This window comes from Macaca nemestrina, chromosome 19, assembly GCF_043159975.1.
Source record: "Macaca nemestrina isolate mMacNem1 chromosome 19, mMacNem.hap1, whole genome shotgun sequence".
In the NCBI taxonomy this organism is placed as follows: Eukaryota; Metazoa; Chordata; class Mammalia; order Primates; family Cercopithecidae; genus Macaca; species Macaca nemestrina.
Window position 1 is genome coordinate 65,493,370 of NC_092143.1, and position 21,769 is coordinate 65,515,138.

The following is a 21,769-nucleotide window of genomic DNA, read 5'->3' on the forward strand; positions in this document are numbered from 1 at the left end:
CTGCTACTGAAATGACATCAGTCTTCCAGTTTGAAACATATATATTAACTTGGTGTTAGGAAACTCGAACAAAGGCGGAGTTGAGAATACAAATGAATCACTGGCTAAGTAAACTCTGCCATCACTGTCCTTTCCAGATTTATCATCTCATAGGATGTATTTTAGTGATAAATGAGCTTTGAAATGTGAACCCTCATTTTTGACAGAGAGGGCAGCATTGCGTATACAAAAATAACAGGTTTGAGGCCAAACAGACCTGAGTTGGAAACCCAGTTCCATCACTGACTAGCCATGGGCCTCAGTTTTCTCATCTATAAAATGGGCCTGACACCACCGAGTGTTGTAGCTGGTGTGTGTAAAGCAACCATGTAAAGGCACATTTTAGGCACTAGAAATGCTTACTTCCTCTCTCCTGCCCGTTAATCCAGGATCTTCCTTTGAGAGCAGCAGCTCACAGGGACATGGGTGCTGGATGAGATGAACCAGAGCTGCGCATAATCTCAAACTTTGGGGTGTTTATGTAGCCATAGGATTTACCTCACCCCTAACTGGATGCTTGTCTTGTCCTCGCAGGTCCTTGAGAGGTTGCAGCAAAGAGGATTTGAAATCGTGGGCTCCTGTGGGGGAGGAGTGGACTCGTCGCAGTTCAGCGAATACGTCCTTCGGCGGGAACTGAGGCGGACGCCCCGCGTACCCTCCGTCATCCGGATAAAGCAAGAGCCTCTGGACTAAATGGACATATTTCTTATGCAAAAAGGAAAACACACAAAACCAATAACTCAAACAAACAAAAAAGGGACATTTATGTGCAGTTGGAACAGCAAACCAAGTCCTGGACCTAAAATCGAATAAAAGACACATTTATATCCAATAGAGACCACACCTGTATTCATATGGGAACAATTGGAATAGTGATATCCTCAAGGTGTAAAAAATATATAAATATATATATATAAATATATATATATATGTCAAAAGGTAGGAAATGCAAAAAAGAAAAAAAAAGGTGATAGCCGCAGTTGGTGCTGTGATGGCCGTGAAGTGTCCTAGGCCTCCCGAGGTCTCTGACTAATAAACAAGCCATGAGCGGTGAGGACACAGTCTCCTTACAGTTTCCATTGCCAACAGCCATCCATTCTTTCTTTTTCCTTTGTCTTTCTTTTTCCTTTTTTAAAAAAAAAAAAAAAAAACCAAACACCTTGAATCCAGTTTTTTTGTATATGGAGGTTCCACGTCCCTCTTTAGGCTGGGACCAGGCGGGACTTCAGAAAAACCCTCATGAGCACATTGCAAAGATGTTAGACATGAAATTTTACATGTAGTTTGTACAGAAGTCACACTTTTTTGTCCACCTCACAGATGTGAACTTTACTTTGTTTTAAAACTGATCAGTTTTGCCAAGGGGCCAGAATTATTCCTTGTTAGAATTGCTCCAGTTCAAGTCTGCTGCTTTCCTACAATTTTTCAAATTTTATAATGTATTAAATACAATAAACTCTGTTTAAAAAAGATGGTCTGTGTGAAACACACATGTGGGGGTGAGGCTGGATTAAAGTGAAATTTTTTCTTTTTGAAATTGTCCGTGTTGAGCATCAAAAAGAGGCTTGAAAGCCGGGGTCAGTTTTGAAGGCAAAACCTACTAAAGGCTAAGGATGTCATCACCTGTTCCAGACAGTGGTCTTCTGACTCAGCAAATGTTATTTCACGTGCTTTGTGATTCTGCATTGGTTAGCAAGGTAAATCTTCCTTCTTACGGACTTTTCGGTTACACCTATTTCAGTTATCTCTGGCTGCAGAGCAAGCCACACCAAAATTTAATGGCTTAAAACATTTTGTTCTGACCTGCGATACTGGCCTTCGCTGGGCTGTGTCTGCTCCACGAGTCTGCTCCATTGCTGCAATCCAGGGGGTCTTATTGGTGTGGAATGTCCTACATGGCTCACCCAGATGGCTGCAAATACTTGGCTGTTGGCCTCTATGTGGCTTGGGCCCCTCTCAACATGGTAACCGGATTCCAAGAAGAAGGCAGAGAAAGCCACAGTTCTCTAAAAGCCTGGGCCCCGGGCGGCACAGTACACTTCTGCTGCTTCCTGTTGTTGAACAGCCACATGGCCAGCCCAGACTCAAGGAGGGGGAAATAAGAACCTCCTGTTGGGGAAAGTAACAAAGCATTTGTGACCACCTTCAATCTACCATAACACCTGTCCAAAGCATCTTATAAGTAGGGCATTATGGTTTTGCAAAAAGTAGGGAACATCGCAGAGCCAGAACTATCATTATATTATTAGCCAGAGAAGTAAAAAACCTGAGATTTCAACAGCACTTTAGAATGAAGTCCTCAGCTTTTCCAAGGTATTAGTGACCCTGATTCTTCGATCGGCCCTACACCCACCTTTCTTCCCTCCTCTTCCTCATTGCAGACACTCAAAATAAATCTGACATGCTGGTAAGACTGACAGGTAAACGAGAATGTGTTTCTGGTGCAGAGATATTCCTGTGGTGATGGGTTATTTCCATCCTGAACTTACTTTCTTTTTTTAAATTAAAAAGTGTATGCCTGAGGACACTAGTAATGAAAATATCTCTGGCTTCTGAAACTAAAAGTGAGCTGTTAATGGCTCCTATCACTGCCTGAAACACAGGCGGCCCAAACGCTGAATTACTTTAATGATGGCTAGCCAGGTTTCCACATTGCTGTGTAATTTCCCTATTTGAGACTAATACACCACTCTCTCAGATGGGGACAGACAGGGCTGCTCCCACCAGCTGCTCAGTCATCCACGTCCCACTGAAAGGAGAATAAAATTGCTGTATGATTTACTAGCAATCCATTCTCGTTAAGCAGAATTTCCTCAAATCAATAATGCAAGGGCCTCACTTTGGGAGTCTGCTGGTTATTGTCATCAGTTAATGTTTACCCAGCACTGCTTATGTGCAGTTAGCATTGTCCCAACCAAATACTGCACAGAACGGTGTACATTGGCTACTGGCATCCACTTTGTTCTTTTCTAAGTTCTTCTGTCTATTTATATGACTGCATCCCAGTTGCACATTGTTTCTACAAAAACTCTGATCCAGTTCAATGGAGCAAACAGTTCACTTGTAATGTTCACCTTTTTAGGTCTTGAAACATGTAGATTCCCAGACACCAAAATACTTTAGGAAAGAGTAGGTCAATCAAAATGTCAAAATATAATTGAATCATCTTTTTTCTTTTCTTTTTTCTTTTTCTTTTTTTTTTTGAGACAGGGTCTCACTCTGTCACCCAGGCTGGAGTACAATGGCACAACCTTGGCTCACTGCAACCTCCACCTCTAGGTTCAAGTGATTCTCCCACCTTAGCCTCCCAAGTAGCTGGGATTACAGGCATGTGTTACCACACCCAGCTAATTTTTTTTTTTTTTTTTGGTAGAGATGGGTTTTGCCATGTTGGCTAGGCTGATCTTGAACTCCTGAACTCAAGTGATCCACCCCCATCGGCCTCCCAAAGTGCTGGGATTACAGGTGTGAATGAATCACAATCTTATTTTTCACTACTGCTTATTATTCAATGTAAAGTTCATGTTCAAACTTCACCAGTGTCCCCAAAAGGATCTTAACAGCTGTGCTTTGCACCTAAGGATCTGATCAAGGATTACGCATTGCATTTATTAATAATACCCCCCCACCCCTTGCTTTTCTTTGGGGGGATCTTTCCATGACATCGACTTATTGGAAGAGTCTAGGTCAACTGTTTTGCAGATTTGGATTTGTCTGATTTGTCCCTCATTGGTAGAGTCAGGTTTGTTTGGTTTCAAGAATACTACATAGGCGATTACATGTCCTCAGTGCATCATATCACAAGACTCAGTTTGGCCCATATTATTAATGGCAGTTTTAGCCTCTTGGTTGAAGTAACATTCACCAAATTACCCAGTGTAAAGGTAGCTTTTTCTTTTTGTAATTAATGATTACTTATGGGATGACGCTATGAGACTATAAATATCTTGTATCTCTCAACACACTCTCACCAAATGGTTTTGACATCCATTGGTAATCCTTTCCCAAATCAATCATTACCTTGGGAGCACTAAAAGTTTGCTTTTTAAAAAGCCACTGTTGGCCATGCGTGGTGGCTAACGCCTGTAATCCCAGCACTTTGGGAGGCCAAGGTGGGTGGATCATGAGGTCAAGAGATTGAGACTATCCTGGCCAACATGGTGAAACCCCATCTCTACTAAAAATACACAAATTAGCTGGGCGTGGTGGCGCATGCCTGTAGTCCCAGCTACTCCAGAGGCTGAGGCAGGAGAATCACTTGAACCCAGGAGGCGGAGGTTGCAGTGAGCCGAGATCACGCCATTGCACTCCAGCCAAGGCGACAGAGCAAGACTGTCTCAAAAAAAGCCACTGTTGCCTGAATCTTTGATAGTTGGAATACTCTCTTTTTTTTTTTTTTTTTTTAGCAAAATAAAAAATCTTTAGTCTAGGGCAAACAAGCTACACGACTTGACCTGCTCTTTTCTAAGAAGTATTTTAGAAAACTAGAATAAGGCAAGCCACTTATAAACTGGTTCCAAATATTAGATGCGTTTCTCCATAATTGTAATAGTCATCCGTTTAGTGTTTGCTGTGTGCCAGACCTGTACTGAGCACTTTACCTGTTAACTCATTCAATCCGTTGACCATACTGGAGGTTGTATTATCCATCCCTATGTCTTGGTTAAAGTAACTAAGACCCTAAGACATCAAATAAAGGATATGATTAAGGCTAATGTTCGATTAAGTTTTATAAGGAGGACCCAAAACAACTATTTAAGAAAAAGTAAGTTTTTATGTGCAATAGGAGGAAGCAGTAGATTATTAATTAATAGCATTTTCTCCTCATAATGGAAATGTACTCCTGTTGTTAAGTATTTTGACCATCTTCTTCAGTATGTTGGGTACTTGGCTTTGCTGATACTAGGGTGACCATGACATGGTTTCTGCTGTGGGTTTCTGGGGAGTGAGAGGAGCAGGGCTCTCTGCACATCTAGCGGTGAATTAAGGTATGTGCATACCTAACTACAGTCCAAGGCACAATGGGATATGTGTCATTTCATAGTTACAAACCAAGGATTCTAGAAATGCCCAATCATATGGGATCATATCTAGTCGGGGATATTAGAAAAACCATCCTTGGGGAGGTGGCGCTTGAAAGATGGGTAGGCTTTGCAAGGAAGGAGTATTTGGGGGTGGGGCAGAGGCTCTGAGCTGGAGGAGCACAAGGCAGGGTCAGCACATGGTATGGGACGAGGGAAGCATGGGCTAGAAAAGGAAGGTGGAATTGGATTTTGGGAGTGTGAGAGGGGAGCTGATCTTGACTGCCAGACAAGGATTTGGACTTTATTTAGGAACCATTCGAGAATCACAGAAGGTGGGCAGATACTCATTTAGGGAGTCTGTAGGCTTGACTGTCCGGGAACAGTCTGTTGATGGGGGGGGCAGTTAAGTGGCTGTTTTCCCCATTCATCCATTCATGATCTACAAAGCAGGCTAAGACCTGATGACATAAAGATGTATGAGAAAATAAGATATCACCTTTAGAGTTGGGGCGGCAAACTCAGATGCCTCCAAGGGCAGGGCAAGTTACATGAATCAGTAAGAGATAGCCGAACCGGAGTATTCGAAGGAGCAGCCCCTACTCAACCCCAGCAGGTTGCAGCTATAGGAGAACAGCGTCCTTGTACTTAAACATCTCATTTTTCTAGAAAACCTGGGAATCCAGACTTTTGTGTGAAATCTCTAGATGTGTAAATATTGGAGCTGACTCATTTTTTTTCAAATGTACAGCCCATACAAGACATCTGCAAACTAGGAGTTTGTAACTCTGAGAGTTATGAAATAAAACAATTTTAGACACTCTAGGAAAATTTCATTTGGGTGGGATTGCATGTGAGATCACAAAAACTAAGTTGATCGAGGACATACTTTATAAAAAATCAAAATTTGATGCAAATTTTTAGTTTGATTTGATAATATAAGCTGATCACAAAAACAACACTTATTCACATACACATACACCAGGTCTGAATCATACTTTGAGCTCAACTCTTTCTCCCTTTCCAACCCATGCAAAAAATGCGCTTGCTGGCATCGGCAGCTGCAGTGTGCTCCACTGCAAGACACTAGACAAATGGCACTGCAGTAACTATTAGTAGGAATCTACTGGTAGGAATTACTAATAACATTTGTGACTGACTAATATTCATCTATAGGACTAAAACCCTGAGAATATGCATTGTGTCTGACTTTGTCACTGTCGGGCAGCTTTTATCCATCAAAGTTGATCACGGGTTCTATCAGTGATTTCCAAACTTGCCTGTTCTTAAGACACACAAAAGGCATTTTTTTAAGTTATAATTCAAGCCCATCACCACCCCTGTACCCCATCTCCCCACAGATTTCTGAATTTCACTTTTTTTTTTTTTTTTTTTTTTTGAGATGGAATCTCGCTCTGTCACCCAGGCTGGAGTGCAGTGGCGCGATCTCAGCTCACTGCAACCTCCGCCGCCTGGGTTCAAGTGATTCTCCTGCATCAGCCTCCTGAGTAGCTGGGATTACAAGCACAAGCCACAATGCCCAGCTAGTTTTTTGTATTTTTGGTAGGGTTTTTGCCATGTTGGCCAGGCTGCTCTCGAACTCCTGACCTCAAATGATCTGCCCACCACAGCCTCCCAAAGTGCTGGGATTACAGGCGTGAGCCAGCATGCCTGGCCTGAATTCCACTTTCTAAGTGAAAAGTCTGGGACTCCATATTTTAATAATGCCCAATACAGTGACTCTTCAGACAAGTATTAAAAACACTGGGTAATGTCATTGTGCTCCCCAGCGTAGCCTCAGAACAGTAAATAAGGATCTTCTGAGTGTGCTTTTGTGATGTGCCTTTTTATGATTTCACTGATGTAAACAATAGTTGGCATCTCCTATTTTGAAGCTCAGATTGAATTCTTCCAAATGCAGTTAATGGAGGAGGTAGGGGATGTGTGTTGGGGGCGTTGCAGGGAAGTCCTTAAGTGGCATTTAATCCAAGGGCCTTCATCCTTTCCTAATTAGGCAGAAAACTGCCCAATCCAGTGGAAATAGCCCACCAACTACAGAATTCTTACACCTCCTCTTAAAAAGCTGTCAGAGGTTCGAGTGAACAGAAAAGAGCACAGGAAGTAATTACCATAGCATCTACCACCCATAACAATAGCCTACTGTAGGTGTATACGTCCGTCTTTTCCCTTGTACTTTAATCTAGGTGAGTTTCTCTGAAACGTAATGATTTCAAAACTTCCGAATTTGAAGGGGAATGTAAATCGATAACCCTAACCACTTACCACAAAACTCCCTTGCATGTGCTGAAACGTTCGTGTCAGAGGGCTCAATCTGGCTGCATTTCATGTGACTCCAGGTTCATTCTCTCTCCACCTCTCCTTTTCCCCTCATTCGCAGTGTGAATCACACAGTGCTGCACTGCTCCTCCCAATCTGTTTATCAGATTGTGCTTGTCAGAAAAGGGAACAGACAGTACAAGTATTAAATTATGCTGTTGATCAGCAGGACTAAAAAAGCCACAGAAACATGTATTGCGCGTTCCATTCAAACTTTGGAACTTGACTCGGAAAGCCTGTCCCAAAAGCTGAAGGTCAAATCCTTGTCACAGAAGATCACACTTGTTGGAAAAGAAGCAAGATCAGTTGGTTAAATCCAGTTTGAGGAGGCCTTCCAGGATCATCTTAAGGTCTAGCAACTTGAGCAATCTGACGCAGCTGGGTTTTTAAGTGAATCAGCAGTAATGGGAAACTGGCTTGGGAAGGGGCAATGGTGGGAGGCAGATGGCTTATGTGCCCCTAAAATTTAAATTTTCATCCATTATTGCTCTTTATTTGAAATTTTAAAAAATTATTTAAGATGTTGTTCTTTTGTAAGTCATATCCTTAAATGTTTGGTCTCTTAAATACATAAATAACAGAAAATTTGAAATTCTAAGTAGAATGCATATTCACGAAAATAATTCAGTTATAGTTCTTAGTTTAAGCATAGTAGATGTGTTTATAAAACAGAATATTGACCTGTATAATCTTTTCCCTACTGCCATTATAATATCAAAATCAGAGTTATTTTCCTCTAGGTAGGGAAGGAGTGGGAGAAAAACTACACACACCCCCCAAATTCTTTCTTCCAATAACTTCCTGCCTCTGTCCAGTCTGCAATAACACCCCTCCTCCACCATCCACTCCCCACTTTTCTTCCAAGCAAAGTTAGTCAAGTGATGGATGGAGATGACCTTCTGCACAATCACTAGAAGCCTTCGTGTTAATATTAAAAGCATGTAAAGGGAATGGCTCGCCTGGACACTGACAGGGCTGCAGGCCTGCATTGAGGTGGCCTTTCACAGGGCCCACGGAAGAGCAACAGACAATGCAAGGCCATCAGGTCACTTACTTCTCAAATTCTTACCCCAGGTGTGAATATCTTTTTCTTGCTTGTCACTGCTTTTCTCAGTCTCCTCTCCTCTCCCTGGGAGATCTCAACCATCAATGGCTTTCCTGTCACCCGTGCTGCAGGCAGACCTCTCCCAGAGCTTGGGGGGGGTAGGCAGCCCTGAGGATACAGGACAAATAAGACATGACCTTGCCATTTGACTTTTAGTCAGCCATGTAAACCCATCGTTTCAACATATTGTGTCATAAGCAATGATAGATGTAGGATCTGCCAAGCATTTCCATTGGACTATCAAGAACAGAGCTTATTTTGGTCACTGGGCCTTTTGTTTCTCCTTTTAGATTTCCTATTTCAGTTCAGGATGCTCCTCTCTGTTCACATCAGGGAGCCATTTCTGCAATCCCCATACTTACATGGTCACCAAGTTCTACAGAAAGTATCATCTAAATATTTCTTCAATCGGTCTTTTCCTTTCCACCCCTACCTCCACTTACCAATGTCATATTATCAATTCCTCCTATATGGACCATTTCCACAGGATCTTAATTGGTTTTCCTGTTGAGAATTGAGATGGTCACCCCTTAAAATCCATCCTCCACATTGCAGCCTGGTTACTCCCCTGTTAAAATCCTGACAGTTTCCTTGTTATTTTTAGAATCATCTTGTCTCCTTAGTGTGGCATCCAAGCCTCCTTGATCTAACTCTACCTACCCCTCAGCCTCACCTGGGGCCACCCCTGGCCTCCTACAAAATACTTTTAGTGTCATATTTGTTTTTTTTTATTTGCTGTTTTTTGTTTTGTTTTGTTTGTTTTGGAGACAGGGTCTCACTCTGTTGCCCAAGCTGGAGTGCAGCAGTAGCACAAACATGGTTCCCTGCAGCCTTGACCTCCCAGGTTCAAGTGATCTTCACACCACAGCCTCCGAGTAGCTAGGACTTTAGGCACCTGCCACCACGCTTGGCTAATTTTTTTTTTTTTTAATTTTGTGTAGAAATGGGGTCTCACTGCTGGGCGCGGTGGCTCATGCCTGTAATTCCAGCACCTTGGGAGGCCAAGGTGGGTGGATCACAAGGTCAAGAGATCGAGACCATCCTGGCCAATATGGTGAAACCCCGTCTTTACTAAAAATACAAAAATTAGCCAGGCGTGGTGGCACATGCCTGTAATCTCAGCTACTCAGGAGGCTGAGGCAGGAGAATCACTTGAACCCAGGAGGCAGAGGTTGCAGTGAGCCGGGATTACACCACTGTACTCCAGCCTGGCAACAAAGCAAGACTCCGTCTCAAAAAAAAAAAAAAAAAAAAGAGAAATGGGGTCTCACTATGTTGCCCAGGCTGGTCTCAAACTCCTGGATTTAAGCAATCCTCCTGCCTCAGCCTCCCAAAATGCTGGAATTACAGGCATAAGCCACCATGCCCTGTTTGTCATATTGTTCTGAGTCTCCCTGCTTTGTAACACATTTATCCTGTTATTTGTTTAATCACTTGCCACTCATCCTTCAAGACCCTCTTTACCCATCACCACCTTTTCATGTGCTCCTCAGATGGGTGACGCTCTCTATGGTCCTAAAGCACCCGATTTGTACTTTTATTATCATACTTACCACTTAATATTGAAATATCTATATGTATATGTTTACTAATCTAATGGCCATCCTTAAGATCTTCAGTGGAAGAAATCTGACTTATTTATGTCCTAGCACCTAGTAAGTGCTAACTAAATGATTGTCGATGGCAGATGAAATTCACAACTGAAGTCTACTATTTGAAGAACTAGGCAGAGTATGGGTTTCATGTTCCTCACTCCAACACTTAGAGAACTTATTTCTACTCATAAGCACTAAAATAAGAATTAATATAAAGTATAATAACTGACATTAGAGAATCAATTACTAGTAATATTAAATCCCTTAAGCACTTTGGTTCTTTTGATGTTTACTTTGGATTTTGCCTAATCTAAAGTCATTCAGGAGTTCCACATTTGGCCAATATGAAGTAGCAGATTATTCTCCCTCCCGAAACAACCCACAAACTGGGCAGAATATATGAAACAATGATTTTCAAGACATTGAATATGAGGCACAGTGACCCCTGTGAGGTGGAGAGCAAACAAGGTGAGCCCTGTGGTTGCCCTAGCTAACTGCCTTGAGGAAGTTTCCGGGCCATGTTGAGGGAGGGGTAACCCATACAGAAACTAATGCTTTCCCTGAGTTGAAGAGATGGAGATGGTAGCATAGGGAAACAAAGGCAAGTAGAATTCCCAGGGCAGAGCAATGGAGAAGGGAGAGATACATGGAGAAAGAGAAGACTGAGGAACAGAAGAGACTCTTCAGCTGAGTACTGATCAGTGCATGTGTTGGAAGAAGTCACCCAAGCCTAGGGGAAAAGCTACGTAGAAGAATGAGAGAAAGCAATCCCCATAGCCCACCCAGGACCAGAAATAGTTCCTGCTCTCAGCAGACAGAGTGGAAAGCCTCATAATGAATGGGGCATTGGTTAGAATACTCAGAATGCCGGAGTGCTGGAGGGAAATGAGCCCTAGACTAAACACAGCTCGGATCTTACCTAACAAAGCTTAAAAGCAAATCCCAAAAAGGATCAAAGTGTTTCCAAGTAACTCTACTTCATTCTAAAACAAAGTCAAAAAATATTGATAGAGATACACAAATATTCAGCACCCAATAAGGTAAAATTCACAACTGGCCTCTAATTTTCAAAATTACCAGGCATTCAAAGAAGCAGGAAAATATAACTCATAGTAAAAAATAAAATAAAATAAATAAATTTAAATCAACCCAGAGGCCAACACAGGTGGCTCATGCCTGTAATTCCAGCCCTTTGGGAGGCCAAGGTGGGTGAATCACTTGAGGCCAGGAGTTCAAGATCAGCCTGGCCAACATGGTAAAACTCCATCTCTACTAAAAATACAAAAAATTAGCTGGACATGATGGTGTATATCTGTAATCCCAGCTACTCGGGAGGCTGAGGCAGGAGAATTGCTTGAACCCAGGAGGAAGAGGTTTCATGAGCCGAGATCGTGCCACTGCACTCCAGCCTGGGCAACAGAGCAAGACTCTGTCTCAAAAAAATAATAAAAATAAAAATAAATAAACCAACCTAGAAATGATGAGACATTATACAATCAGTAGACAAAAACACTAAAACAGTTAATAAACTTTATTCTATATGTTCAAGGAGCTAAAGACTTAACATGTTAAATGGTGACATGGAAAATATAAAGAAGAACAAAATCAAATTTCTAGAAATAAAAATTATGATGTCTGAAACACTCACCTGATGAGATTAGCAGCAGATTACAAAAAATTAGTGAACTTGAAGATAATATTAAATAGCAATAGAAATTGCCTAAGATGAAACACAGAGTCTTGTCTTTAAAACTCTGAAACAAAATGAACAGAGCATATTGAACTGTGGAGTAACTTCAAGCAGCCTAAAAATACACATGTAATTGCAGTCTCCCTCAAGGGGTCAAGGGGGGAAACAGAAAAATACTTGAAGAAATAATGGCTATTTTCCAAATTTGACAACATCTACAGTATAAACTCATAGATCCAAGAACCTTAATGAACTCTGCAAAAGTAGCGTAAAGAAAAACACACCAAGACACATCATAAACAAATTGCTTAAAACCGATGATAAGGAAAAAATCTTAAAAGCAGCTAGTGGGGGAGGGAGAAGATACTTTATGGACAAAGGTGGAAAGATAAGGATGATGGCAGATTTCTTATCAGAAACATGCAAGCCAGAGACATTGGAACAACAAAGTAAAATTATCTTTCAAAAACAATGGTAAAATAAAAACTTTTTCAGGAAGACAAAATCTAACAGAATATATCACCAGCAGCTTCCTCTATAAAAAATGCTAAAGGAAGTCCTTCAGGCAGAAAATGATGACAAATGGAAATCAGCTTCTATACAAAGAATGGAGGGCACGAAAAATGATAACTATGTGGGTAAACATAAAGGGCTTTATTCTTTATTGTTAATATTTTTATAAAGATAACTATTTAAAGAAAAAATAATAACACATCATGAGTTTATAGCTTATGTAGAAGTAACATTCGTAACAACAATATTGGAAGGGAGAAATGAAATTATAAGATTCTTATATGTTAAGTGATATCAAATCATTTGACAAATGACTGTAATAAGTTAAAGATAATACGATAAACCTTGCAACTACTAAAATAATGCAACAGAAGCCAATAAAGTGAAATTATTTTTTAAAGTACTCATTTTATCCAAAAGAAGGCAGAAAAAGAAGAAAAACAAAACAAAATACAGATGGGAAAAGTAAAAATTAGCAAGAGGATATAGCTAAACAAAACCATACCAATAACCACATTAAATGTAAATGGCCTAACACCTCAATTGAGACAAGATCGTCAGACTGGCTAAAAATATGACACCCAACTATATACTGCCTAAAAGAAATCAATTTCCAATTTTTTAAAAAATAGGTTAAAAGTAAGAGCATAGAAAAACATATCCCAAACTAACACTAATCTAAAGAAAGCTGGAGTTGCTATATTAATATCAGGCAAAGTGGACGTCAGAGCAAAGAGTATTACCAGAAATAAAGAGATAATTTCATACGATAAAGGGGTCAACAAGACATACTTTTAGCCCTTTCATTTCACATAATAACAGGACTTGAGAATACAGAAACTAATCATTGATGTAAATTACAGGTAAATATAGGCAAATCACATGTATAATCAGAGATCTGAACACTACTCTGTCAAGAAGTGATAGGAAAAATAGACAGAAATTCAGTAAAAATACAGATTTGAACAACTCTAAAAACATAAAACAAATCTTAATGGATTTAAAAGAAGTTATACAAAAGAAATTCTCTAACCACAATGGAATTAAAGAACTCTGGAAAATCCACAAATATTTGAAAATTAAATATTATGTTTTTAAGTAGCCCATCGAAGAAGAAATCAAAGGGCAATTAGAAAGTATTCGAACTGAATCAAAATGCAAATATAAGATACCAAAATGTGTGGAATTCTGCTCAAGCAGTACTTAGGGGGAAATTTATAGCACTAAACATCTACATGAGGAAAGAAGAAAACTTTCAAATCAACAACCTTAAGAAACTAGAGAAAGAAGAACAAAGAAAATCCAAAGTAAGCAAAAGAACAAAAATAATAAAGATCAGAATAGAAATCAACAGAATAGAAAAAGAAAAAAATAATAGAGAAAACCAATAAAATGAAAAGCTGGGTTATTGAGAAAATTAATTATATTGATAAACCTCTAACCAAACTGGGGAGAAAAGCAAGAGAACACAGATAGTCAATATCAGGAATAAGTAAATTACAGGAGTCCAGATTCTAACCCAGATCTGGCCAGCTATCAAGTCCACACCAAGTTGACTCCTGGGAGTTGAATGAGGCGCACCAGATGGACAATCGGGTTGGGCTTATATAAGGTTTTCCTTGATCCATAAATGGGTCTCTAACAAGCTGAATAACCTTCCAAATTGCACGTTGACCACCCAAACACTTTCCGGCAGCACTTACTCATAAAGAATTTTATATTCTGTTGCTCTTAGATGAACTGTAGTAAATTTGTAATGAATTAGAAAGGCAAACATTACTTTTTTATTTGGTAAATTATCTGACTTTTCAACATTAAAGTATTTTTAAAAATAGATTCTTAAATTCTGTACTTCCTTCAAACAAAAAGCATTTGCCAGAAAAACAAAAGTCATGGCTCGTGTTTCAAAGATGTTTTATGCCTGGCTGCATGCTTGAATCCTGACTATATCCAAGTTTTGGATAGGGCTGCCTCCTGGATAAACACTGGGAAGTCACGACAGGGTTAATCAGAGTGATGGGACAGGATGCAGAAAAGAACCTTCAACAGGCTGATCTCTGCCTCTGCCTTTCTAGTCTGAATGCAGCTGATAAATGAGTTCATCTACCACACAAAATAGCCTTTGTTTCATTCTGTAGCTTTCTGGCTTTCCACTGCTAGGAAAAGAAAAGAGGCAGTATGGTTTGCCTCAACTTGCCTACTTACCACTGGAGCTTTTCATTTTTAGACTTACTATACAGTAAAACTATTTCCTGAAATTTCCCTCTATTTCAGTGTTAACCATTTCCCCCCAGCTTTCATTTTAAAATATTCAAACCTGCAGAAAAGTTGAAACAACAGTACAAATAACGCCATGCACTCTTCACTTAGATTCATCAGTTGTTAACGTTTCACCACGTCTGCTCTCTCCTGGTCCCTGCCTACCGTTTTTGCTGAGCTATTGGAAAGTAAATTGCAAGCAGTGCAGCAATCACCCCTAAGTACTTCAGCACAAAATCGCCTACGAACAAGAACATGCTTCTACTTAACTCTCAATGTGATCACACACACACATACACACACACACACACACGCACACGCACACACACACAGTCAATATTCAAATTTCCCCAATTGTCCCAATAATTTTTTTTTTTTTTTGAGACGGACTCTGGCTCTGTCACCCAGGTTGGAGTGCAGCCCCGCGATCTTGCCTCACTGCAACCTTCGTCTCCCAGGTTCAAAGGATTCTAACCCCCTCAGCCTCCCGAGTGGCTAGGACTACAGGCACCCACCATTACACCCAGCTAATTTTTGTATTTTTAGTAGAGACGGGATTTCGCCATGTTGTCCAGGCTGGTCTCAAACTCCTGACCTCCAGGGATGTGCCCGCCTCAGCCTCCCAGTGCTGGGATTACAGGTGTGAGCCCAATATTTTTTTTTAAAAGCTGTATTGTTTTGTTTGCTGACTCGACCTAGTCCAGGATCACACGTTGCATTTAGTTGTTATATTGCTGAGTGCTTTTTAGCACATATTAAACGTGTGTCTGATTTCCCACTCCCGCTGATTAAGAAATCGCAGATAAATGAAAGCTTGATTCTGCAATTAATCCAGAAGTTACAACTCTCGAAGTACAGCCCTGAGTATCAGAACATACTGTTCCACACGGCGGAAGTGGCTACTTCATTAAATTATCCTGTTGCATAAATGACATAACTCATTCAGAAATGGTGCAGGGCATACAGGCAGGAAAAATGTTAACTGCTCACCACCTCTCATCGTCTGTAGTCAGGGACACAGAGAGTTTGCAGCAGAGACTGACATTCTGACCTCGTCAAAGTCACAGACACTAGGAGCTAGGCATCTTTCAAGGTAGTCCTTCTCCCTCCCACGGAAGGAATCACCTCTATGGCATCCCACGGGAGTCCCCGCCACGGTCTTCCAGCTTCTCCTTCAATGCTTTTCATGCGTAGCCTGGAACTCAGAATGCCTGGGTTCCAGCTTAGCTCTGCTCCTTGAGCTATGTGACATTGAGCGGGTCACTTAAACACTCTTTATCAGCCCAGCTTCTTTAGCTAATGAGAGCACACTGCCATCCACCTCAAATGCACCTGAAGACTGTTGTGGGGAACAAACAAGAAAGAATGTGGGAAGCACCACCCTTCACCAGGTCAGCCATCACTACCTTGACAAGGAGCTTGCTATTGTCACGCCGGGTGCCTCTGCTGCCCGAACAGCTCTTCCTCTGGGTCCACTGTCCTCCACTAAGGAAGAAAGGCATTTATTTAATCAGTCCTTACTGCTTTCTTCACCAGATTAAGCAGCCCCATTTTCTTCAACTAAAATGCCCTTAATCTGGACACTGTACTCAACTTAGTTCAGCCTAAGAAGCAGACACCACCCGGACCTTGAGTTTGATCAAGCCAGATATCCCCCATGCCTTGAGCAACTGATCATTTATAACCAAAGAAAGAACTGGCCCTTATTCCCCATGAAATTTCACAGAATTGGTGTTTTGGATGCTTTGGGGTTCTTCCATCTGTCGTCCAGGAAGCTATTCACTCCTTCAAGTCTTGAGTCATCTGAGAATTCTCTGAGCATGGCTTGTCCAACTTCACCCGAGTCACAGATATCATTGTTGACCTGAAGTACACCATCAAAGTTCTCCCTCCAGGGTGATGCCAGCCTCTTCACCAGCATTACTTGGGTACGGGTGTTCCCAACAGCTGTGAACCCACAGGAATAGGCTATCATTCATTCATTCATTCGTTCATTCATTCATTCATGCATTCAGAGCTGCTGAGCACCTACTGTGAGCCAGCCCTGCACTTGGCACTAGCCCCCACCAAGACAAAGAGGAGGAAGCTGGCACACTTACGGCTTTTCCACCCAGATCCCTGCATTACAAATCCCTGCATCCTCCCTTTCTATCCCTTTAGTACGTCCATCAAGAAGGAAATGACTTCTTTGGAAGGACCTGGGCATCTGCTTTCTTTGATATGCTATTCATAAACTTTCAGCGCACAATTTATCAAGAAACTTGGGTGTCAGCTTAGATACCACCACATCTAAGAACAGTTTCCTAACCCCTGCCCAAGTTTCTGAACACACACACACACACACACACACACACACACACACACACACCCTTGCCTCCACTGCACCATAGTTTGAGAAGTTACAATTACCCAGGACACCGCCACCTTCACTGATTGGCCCAGAGGGAATACCTGTGTCAACCAGGTCTCTTACCTGCAAATATATAATTGAGTCCAGGAGGCTCATCTCTGTCTGGCTGAGCTGTTGAAAAGAGGAACTATCAGCCTTGGCTCTGTGGGCTGCCAAGTTCACAGGCAAGAGAAAATTCAGAGGCAGGTGTACAGCAGAAGCAGCAACAACAGCAGTTGATTTCCTGGTTCTGGTTGACTCCTGAGGCCTGGTGGGTCCCTGCTGTCCCTTCTGTGAGACAGCTGTGTACTGTCAGAGTAAGCTCCACTTCCTTTAAGCTGCATAAATTGGTATATGTTATTTGCAATTTAAAAATTCCACCCAGCAGGGCACGGTGGTTCATGCCTGTAATCTCAGCACTTTGGGAGGCCCAGGTGGATGGATCGCTTAAGTCCAGGAGTTCGAGAGCAGCCTAGCCAACATGTCAAAACCCATCTCTAGAAAAAATACAAAAATTAGCCAGGTGTGCTGGCGCATGCCTGTAATCCCAGCTACTTGGGAGGCTGAGGCACAAGAATCACTTAAACCAGGAGGTAGAGGTTGCAGTGAGCCAAGATCGCACCACTGCACTCCAGCCTGGGTAACAGAGCAAGATTCTGCTTAAAAATAAAAATAAGGCCGGGCGCGGTGGCTCAAGCCTGTAATCCCAGCACTTTGGGAGGCCGAGACGGGCGGATCACGAGGTCAGGAGATCGAGACCATCCTGGCTAACACGGTGAAACCCCGTCTCTACTAAAAATACAAAAAACTAGCCGGGCGAGGTGGCGGGCGCCTGTAGTCCCAGCTACTCCGGAGGCTGAGGCAGGAGAATGGCCTAAACCCGGGAGGCGGAGCTTGCAGTGAGCTGAGATCCGGCCACTGCACTCCAGCACGGGCTACAGAGCAAGACTCCGTCTCAAAAAAAAAAAAAATTAAAAAAAATAAAAAATAAAAAAAATAAAAATAAAAATCCCACCTAATATATAATACATAAAAGGTGCCATTAATAGTTGATTTTAGATGTTTTTGTACTCTTTTAGATAACTAGGAACATTATTGATTTTGTTCCTAGTTATTGATTTTTTATTGTTACTGATATTCCATTGTTACCCTTCCCCACTTTCTCCAGGAAATCTCACTAGTTAACACATCTACAGGTCTGTCCTTATCTGGAAATGTATTTCTTCTAAACCGAGAAGCTCCAATTCAGGTATGCTGCCAGGGGCCAGCGCACACTCCACACCTGTCCTGAGGTCCAGTTCCTTCCACACTTTGTTCCACTCTTTCTAATTTGAAGTCCACTCTCTGAGATGGGGAAGGCAGCAGTGACGTGTGTCTGCCTTGTCTTGGCCACCAGTCACATTACACTGCTCTAAGATGTGGTGCCATGGCTACCAGTGTTGGTTCAGATCCCTGTCCCCTGCTTACTGGCTGTGTGACCTTGGGAAAGTTAGGGAACCTCTCTGTCCATCACAGTCCTCATCTAAAAACTAGGAACCACATCAGCGCCTACCTCATAGAGCTCTTGTGAGGATTTGACTAAATGAATTAACACAAGTAGAAGACAGGGCCTGGCTCAATAAATGTTCACTTTTATCTTATTCTTTTCCTATCCTGACTAAAGCTAAAAGAACCCTCTTCTGTGTGTGCAAAGTTCCTAGAAACTTCTGTTTTAGTCTTCTTGTCATTTTTCATGCTGCTTCTTTTTCTTGGGCTCTTCCTGCTTCCTTGTGAGCGGGAAAATAAAACCAAGGCCAACTACAATTTAATTTAATTTAATTTATTTTTTGAGGCAGAGTCTCATGCTATCGCCCAAGCTGGAGTGCAGTGGCACGATCTCAGCTCACTGCAACCTCTGCCTCCCAAGCTCAAGCAATAGTACTGCCTCAGCCTCCTGAGTAGCTGGGATTACAGGCACACACCCCCATGTCCAGTTAATTTTTATATTTTTAGTAGAGACAGAGTTTCTCCATGTTGGCCAGGCTGCTCTCAAACTACTGAGCTCAAATGATCCACCTGCCTCAGTCTCCCAAAGTGCTAGGACTACAGGTGTGAGCCACTGTGCTCAGCTCCAACTACTATTTGAAAAGGTATAGCCCCGATAAGAAATGTTCACTCCTATAAGGAGTAAGGAAAGCATCCAGTTTCAGCTTTCTATTTATGGCTAGCCAATTTTGCCAGCACCATGTATTAAATAGGGAATCCTTTCCCCATTTCTTGTTTCTCTCAGGTTTGTCAAAGATCAGATGGCTGTAGATGTGTGGTATTATTTCTGAGGGCTCTGTTCTGTTCCATTGGTCTATATCTCTGTTTTGGAACCAGTACCATGCTGTTTTGGTTACTGCAGCCTTGTAGTATAGTTTGAAGTCAGGTAGCATGATTCCTCCAGCTTTGTTCTTTTGGCTTAGGATTGTCTTGGCAATGCAGGCTCTTTTTTGGTTCCATATGAACTTTAAAGCAGTTTTTTCCAATTCTGTGAAGAAAGTCATTGGTAGCTTAATGGGGATGGCATTGAATCTATAAATCTATAAATTACCGTGGGCAGTATGGCCATTTTCACAATATTGATTCTTCCTATCCATGAGCATGGTATGTACTTCCATTTGTTTGTGTCCTCTTTTATTTCACTGAGCAGTGGTTTGTAGTTCTCTTTGAAGAGGTCCTTTACATCCCTTGTAAGTTGGATTACTAGGTATTTTATTCTCTTTGAAGCTATTGTGAATGGGAGTGCATTCATGATTTGGCTCTCTGTTTGTCTGTTACTGGTGTATAAGAATGCTTGTGATTTTTGCATATTGATTTTGTATCCTGAGACTTTGCTGAAGTTGCTTATCAGATAAAGATGTTGGGCTGAGACAATGGGGTTTTCTAAATATACAATCATAACCATAAAAACCCTAGAAGAAAACCTAGGTAATACCATTCAGGACATAGGAATGGGCAAGGACTTCATGTCTAAAACACCAAAAGCAATTGCAACAAAAGCCAAAATTGACAAATGGGATCTAATTAAACTAAAGAGCTTCTGCACAGCAAAAGAAACTACCATCAGAGTGAACAGGCAACCTACAGAATGGGAGAAAATTTTTGCAATCTACTCATCTGACAAAGGGCTAATATCCAGAACCTACAAAGAACTCAAATTTACAAGAAAAAAACAAACAACCCCATCAAAAAGTAGGCAAAGGATATGAACAGACATTTCTCAAAAGAAGACATTCATACAGCCAACAGACATATGAAAAAATGCTCATCATCACTGGCCATCAGAGAAATGCAAATCAAAACCACAATGAGATACCATCTCACACCAGTTAGAATGGCGATCATTAAAAAGTCAGGAAACAACAGGTGCTGGAGAGGATGTGGAGAAATAGGAACACTTTTACACTGTTGGTGGGATTGTAAACTAGTTCAACCATTGTGGAAGACAGTGTGGCAATTCCTCAAGGATCTAGAACTAGAAATACCATTTGACCCAGCCATCCCATTACTGGGTATATACACAAAGGATTATAAATCATGCTGCTCTACAGACACATGCACACGTATGTTTATTGCAGCACTATTCACAATAGTAAAGACTTAGAACCAACCCAAATGTCCATCAGTGACAGACTGGATTAAGAAAATGCAGCACATATACACCATGGAATACTATGCAGCCATAAAAAAGGATGAGTTCGTGTCGTTTGTAGGGACATGGATGCAGCTGGAAACCATCATTCTCAGCAAACTATCGCAAGAACAGAAAACCAAACACTGCATGTTCTCACTCATAGATGGGAATTGAACAATGAGATCACTTGGACACAGGAAGGGGAACATCACACACTGGGGCCTATTGTGGGGAGAGGGGAGGGGGGAGGGATAGCATTAAGAGATATACCTAATGTAAACCACAAGTTAGTGGGTGCAGCACACCAACATGGCACATGTATACATATGTAACAAACCTGCACATTGTGCACATGTACCCTAGAACTTAAAGTGTAAAAAAAAAAAAAAAAAAGAAATGTTCACTCCTGGCTTGTCCCACCACACTCTACAAAGGGGTACTTGAAACTGCCATTGTCTTTCCAGACAGCTCTTCTCTTCCAGACGTCACCTTTCCCAGGCAGTGAGGCCTCCCCAGGCTACAAAGATCAGGCAGGCTGCAGCGCCCCGCTAGTTGAAGAAATGAATGTTATCTCCTAGCGACCAGGAGGGCTACCTCAGTGAGGCTTTTCAACTTGGAAGTTCCTTACATTGAAATAGGGAAGCTTCTTATTATGCCCAGCTAATACAGCACTGATGGGCACAGGGTTGAGAAGGCGCCCAAGGGAGGCTCTGAATTCTCCTTCCTGTTGCGCCTCTCAACCCCTCCTTAATTTTCTTCTACTGAAAAAAAAAAAAAAAAAAAAAGAAATAAAATGTTCCAAAACTGACTCAGAGAAGCTATAGGTCCTAACTAAAGCAACATTTGCAAAACAACAAACTTACTATTAGCTCCGCCCATCGCACTACCTGACAAGCAGTGCTTAAAATAAGACAGAAGGCAGCAGGGAGGCTCATTCACGCACTGCCCACAGCCAGGAGACAGTGCCCTGCCTGCCTTGGAGGGGCGCTCCCAGCAAGGGGAGGCCCGTGGGAAACCACCACAGCAGAGGTGGAGAGGCCCTGACACGGCTGTTCAGCCTGCTCTGGGAACATGAGGCAGGAACAAACCACTAGTTCATCCTGGGGAGGCCAGGGAAGGTCTCACAGAGCTAGGGCAGGAGCAGAATCTTACAGGATGCGCCC

The 21,769-nt window shown here is 41.8% G+C and overlaps 1 protein-coding gene and 1 long non-coding RNA gene across 8 annotated transcripts in view; one reads left to right on the forward strand and one right to left on the reverse strand.

The window, feature by feature from the left end:
* Positions 1-2,149, forward strand: part of LOC105465377 (potassium channel tetramerization domain containing 1) — a 202,524-nt gene extending 200,375 nt beyond the window's left edge. For all 6 annotated transcript variants that reach the window (XM_011713810.3, XM_071085515.1, XM_071085516.1 and 3 more), the window contains one exon: positions 574-2,149. In XM_011713810.3, coding sequence (XP_011712112.1) covers positions 574-732 — 159 coding nt within the window. In that variant the 3' untranslated portion in view covers positions 733-2,149. The remainder of the gene's footprint in view (positions 1-573) is intronic.
* On the reverse strand, positions 1,177-17,287 carry LOC139360047 (uncharacterized). Of its 2 annotated transcripts, none has more exons than XR_011617012.1 (5): positions 17,033-17,287; positions 15,966-16,044; positions 8,467-8,610; positions 7,344-7,510; positions 1,177-2,148 (listed from the first exon to the last, which is right to left on the reverse strand). It is a non-coding gene; the product is annotated as an uncharacterized lncRNA (long non-coding RNA). The 2 variants fall into 2 exon arrangements; XR_011617011.1 differs by having other exon boundaries at positions 15,966-16,506.
* Positions 17,288-21,769: the final 4,482 nt, after the last annotated feature.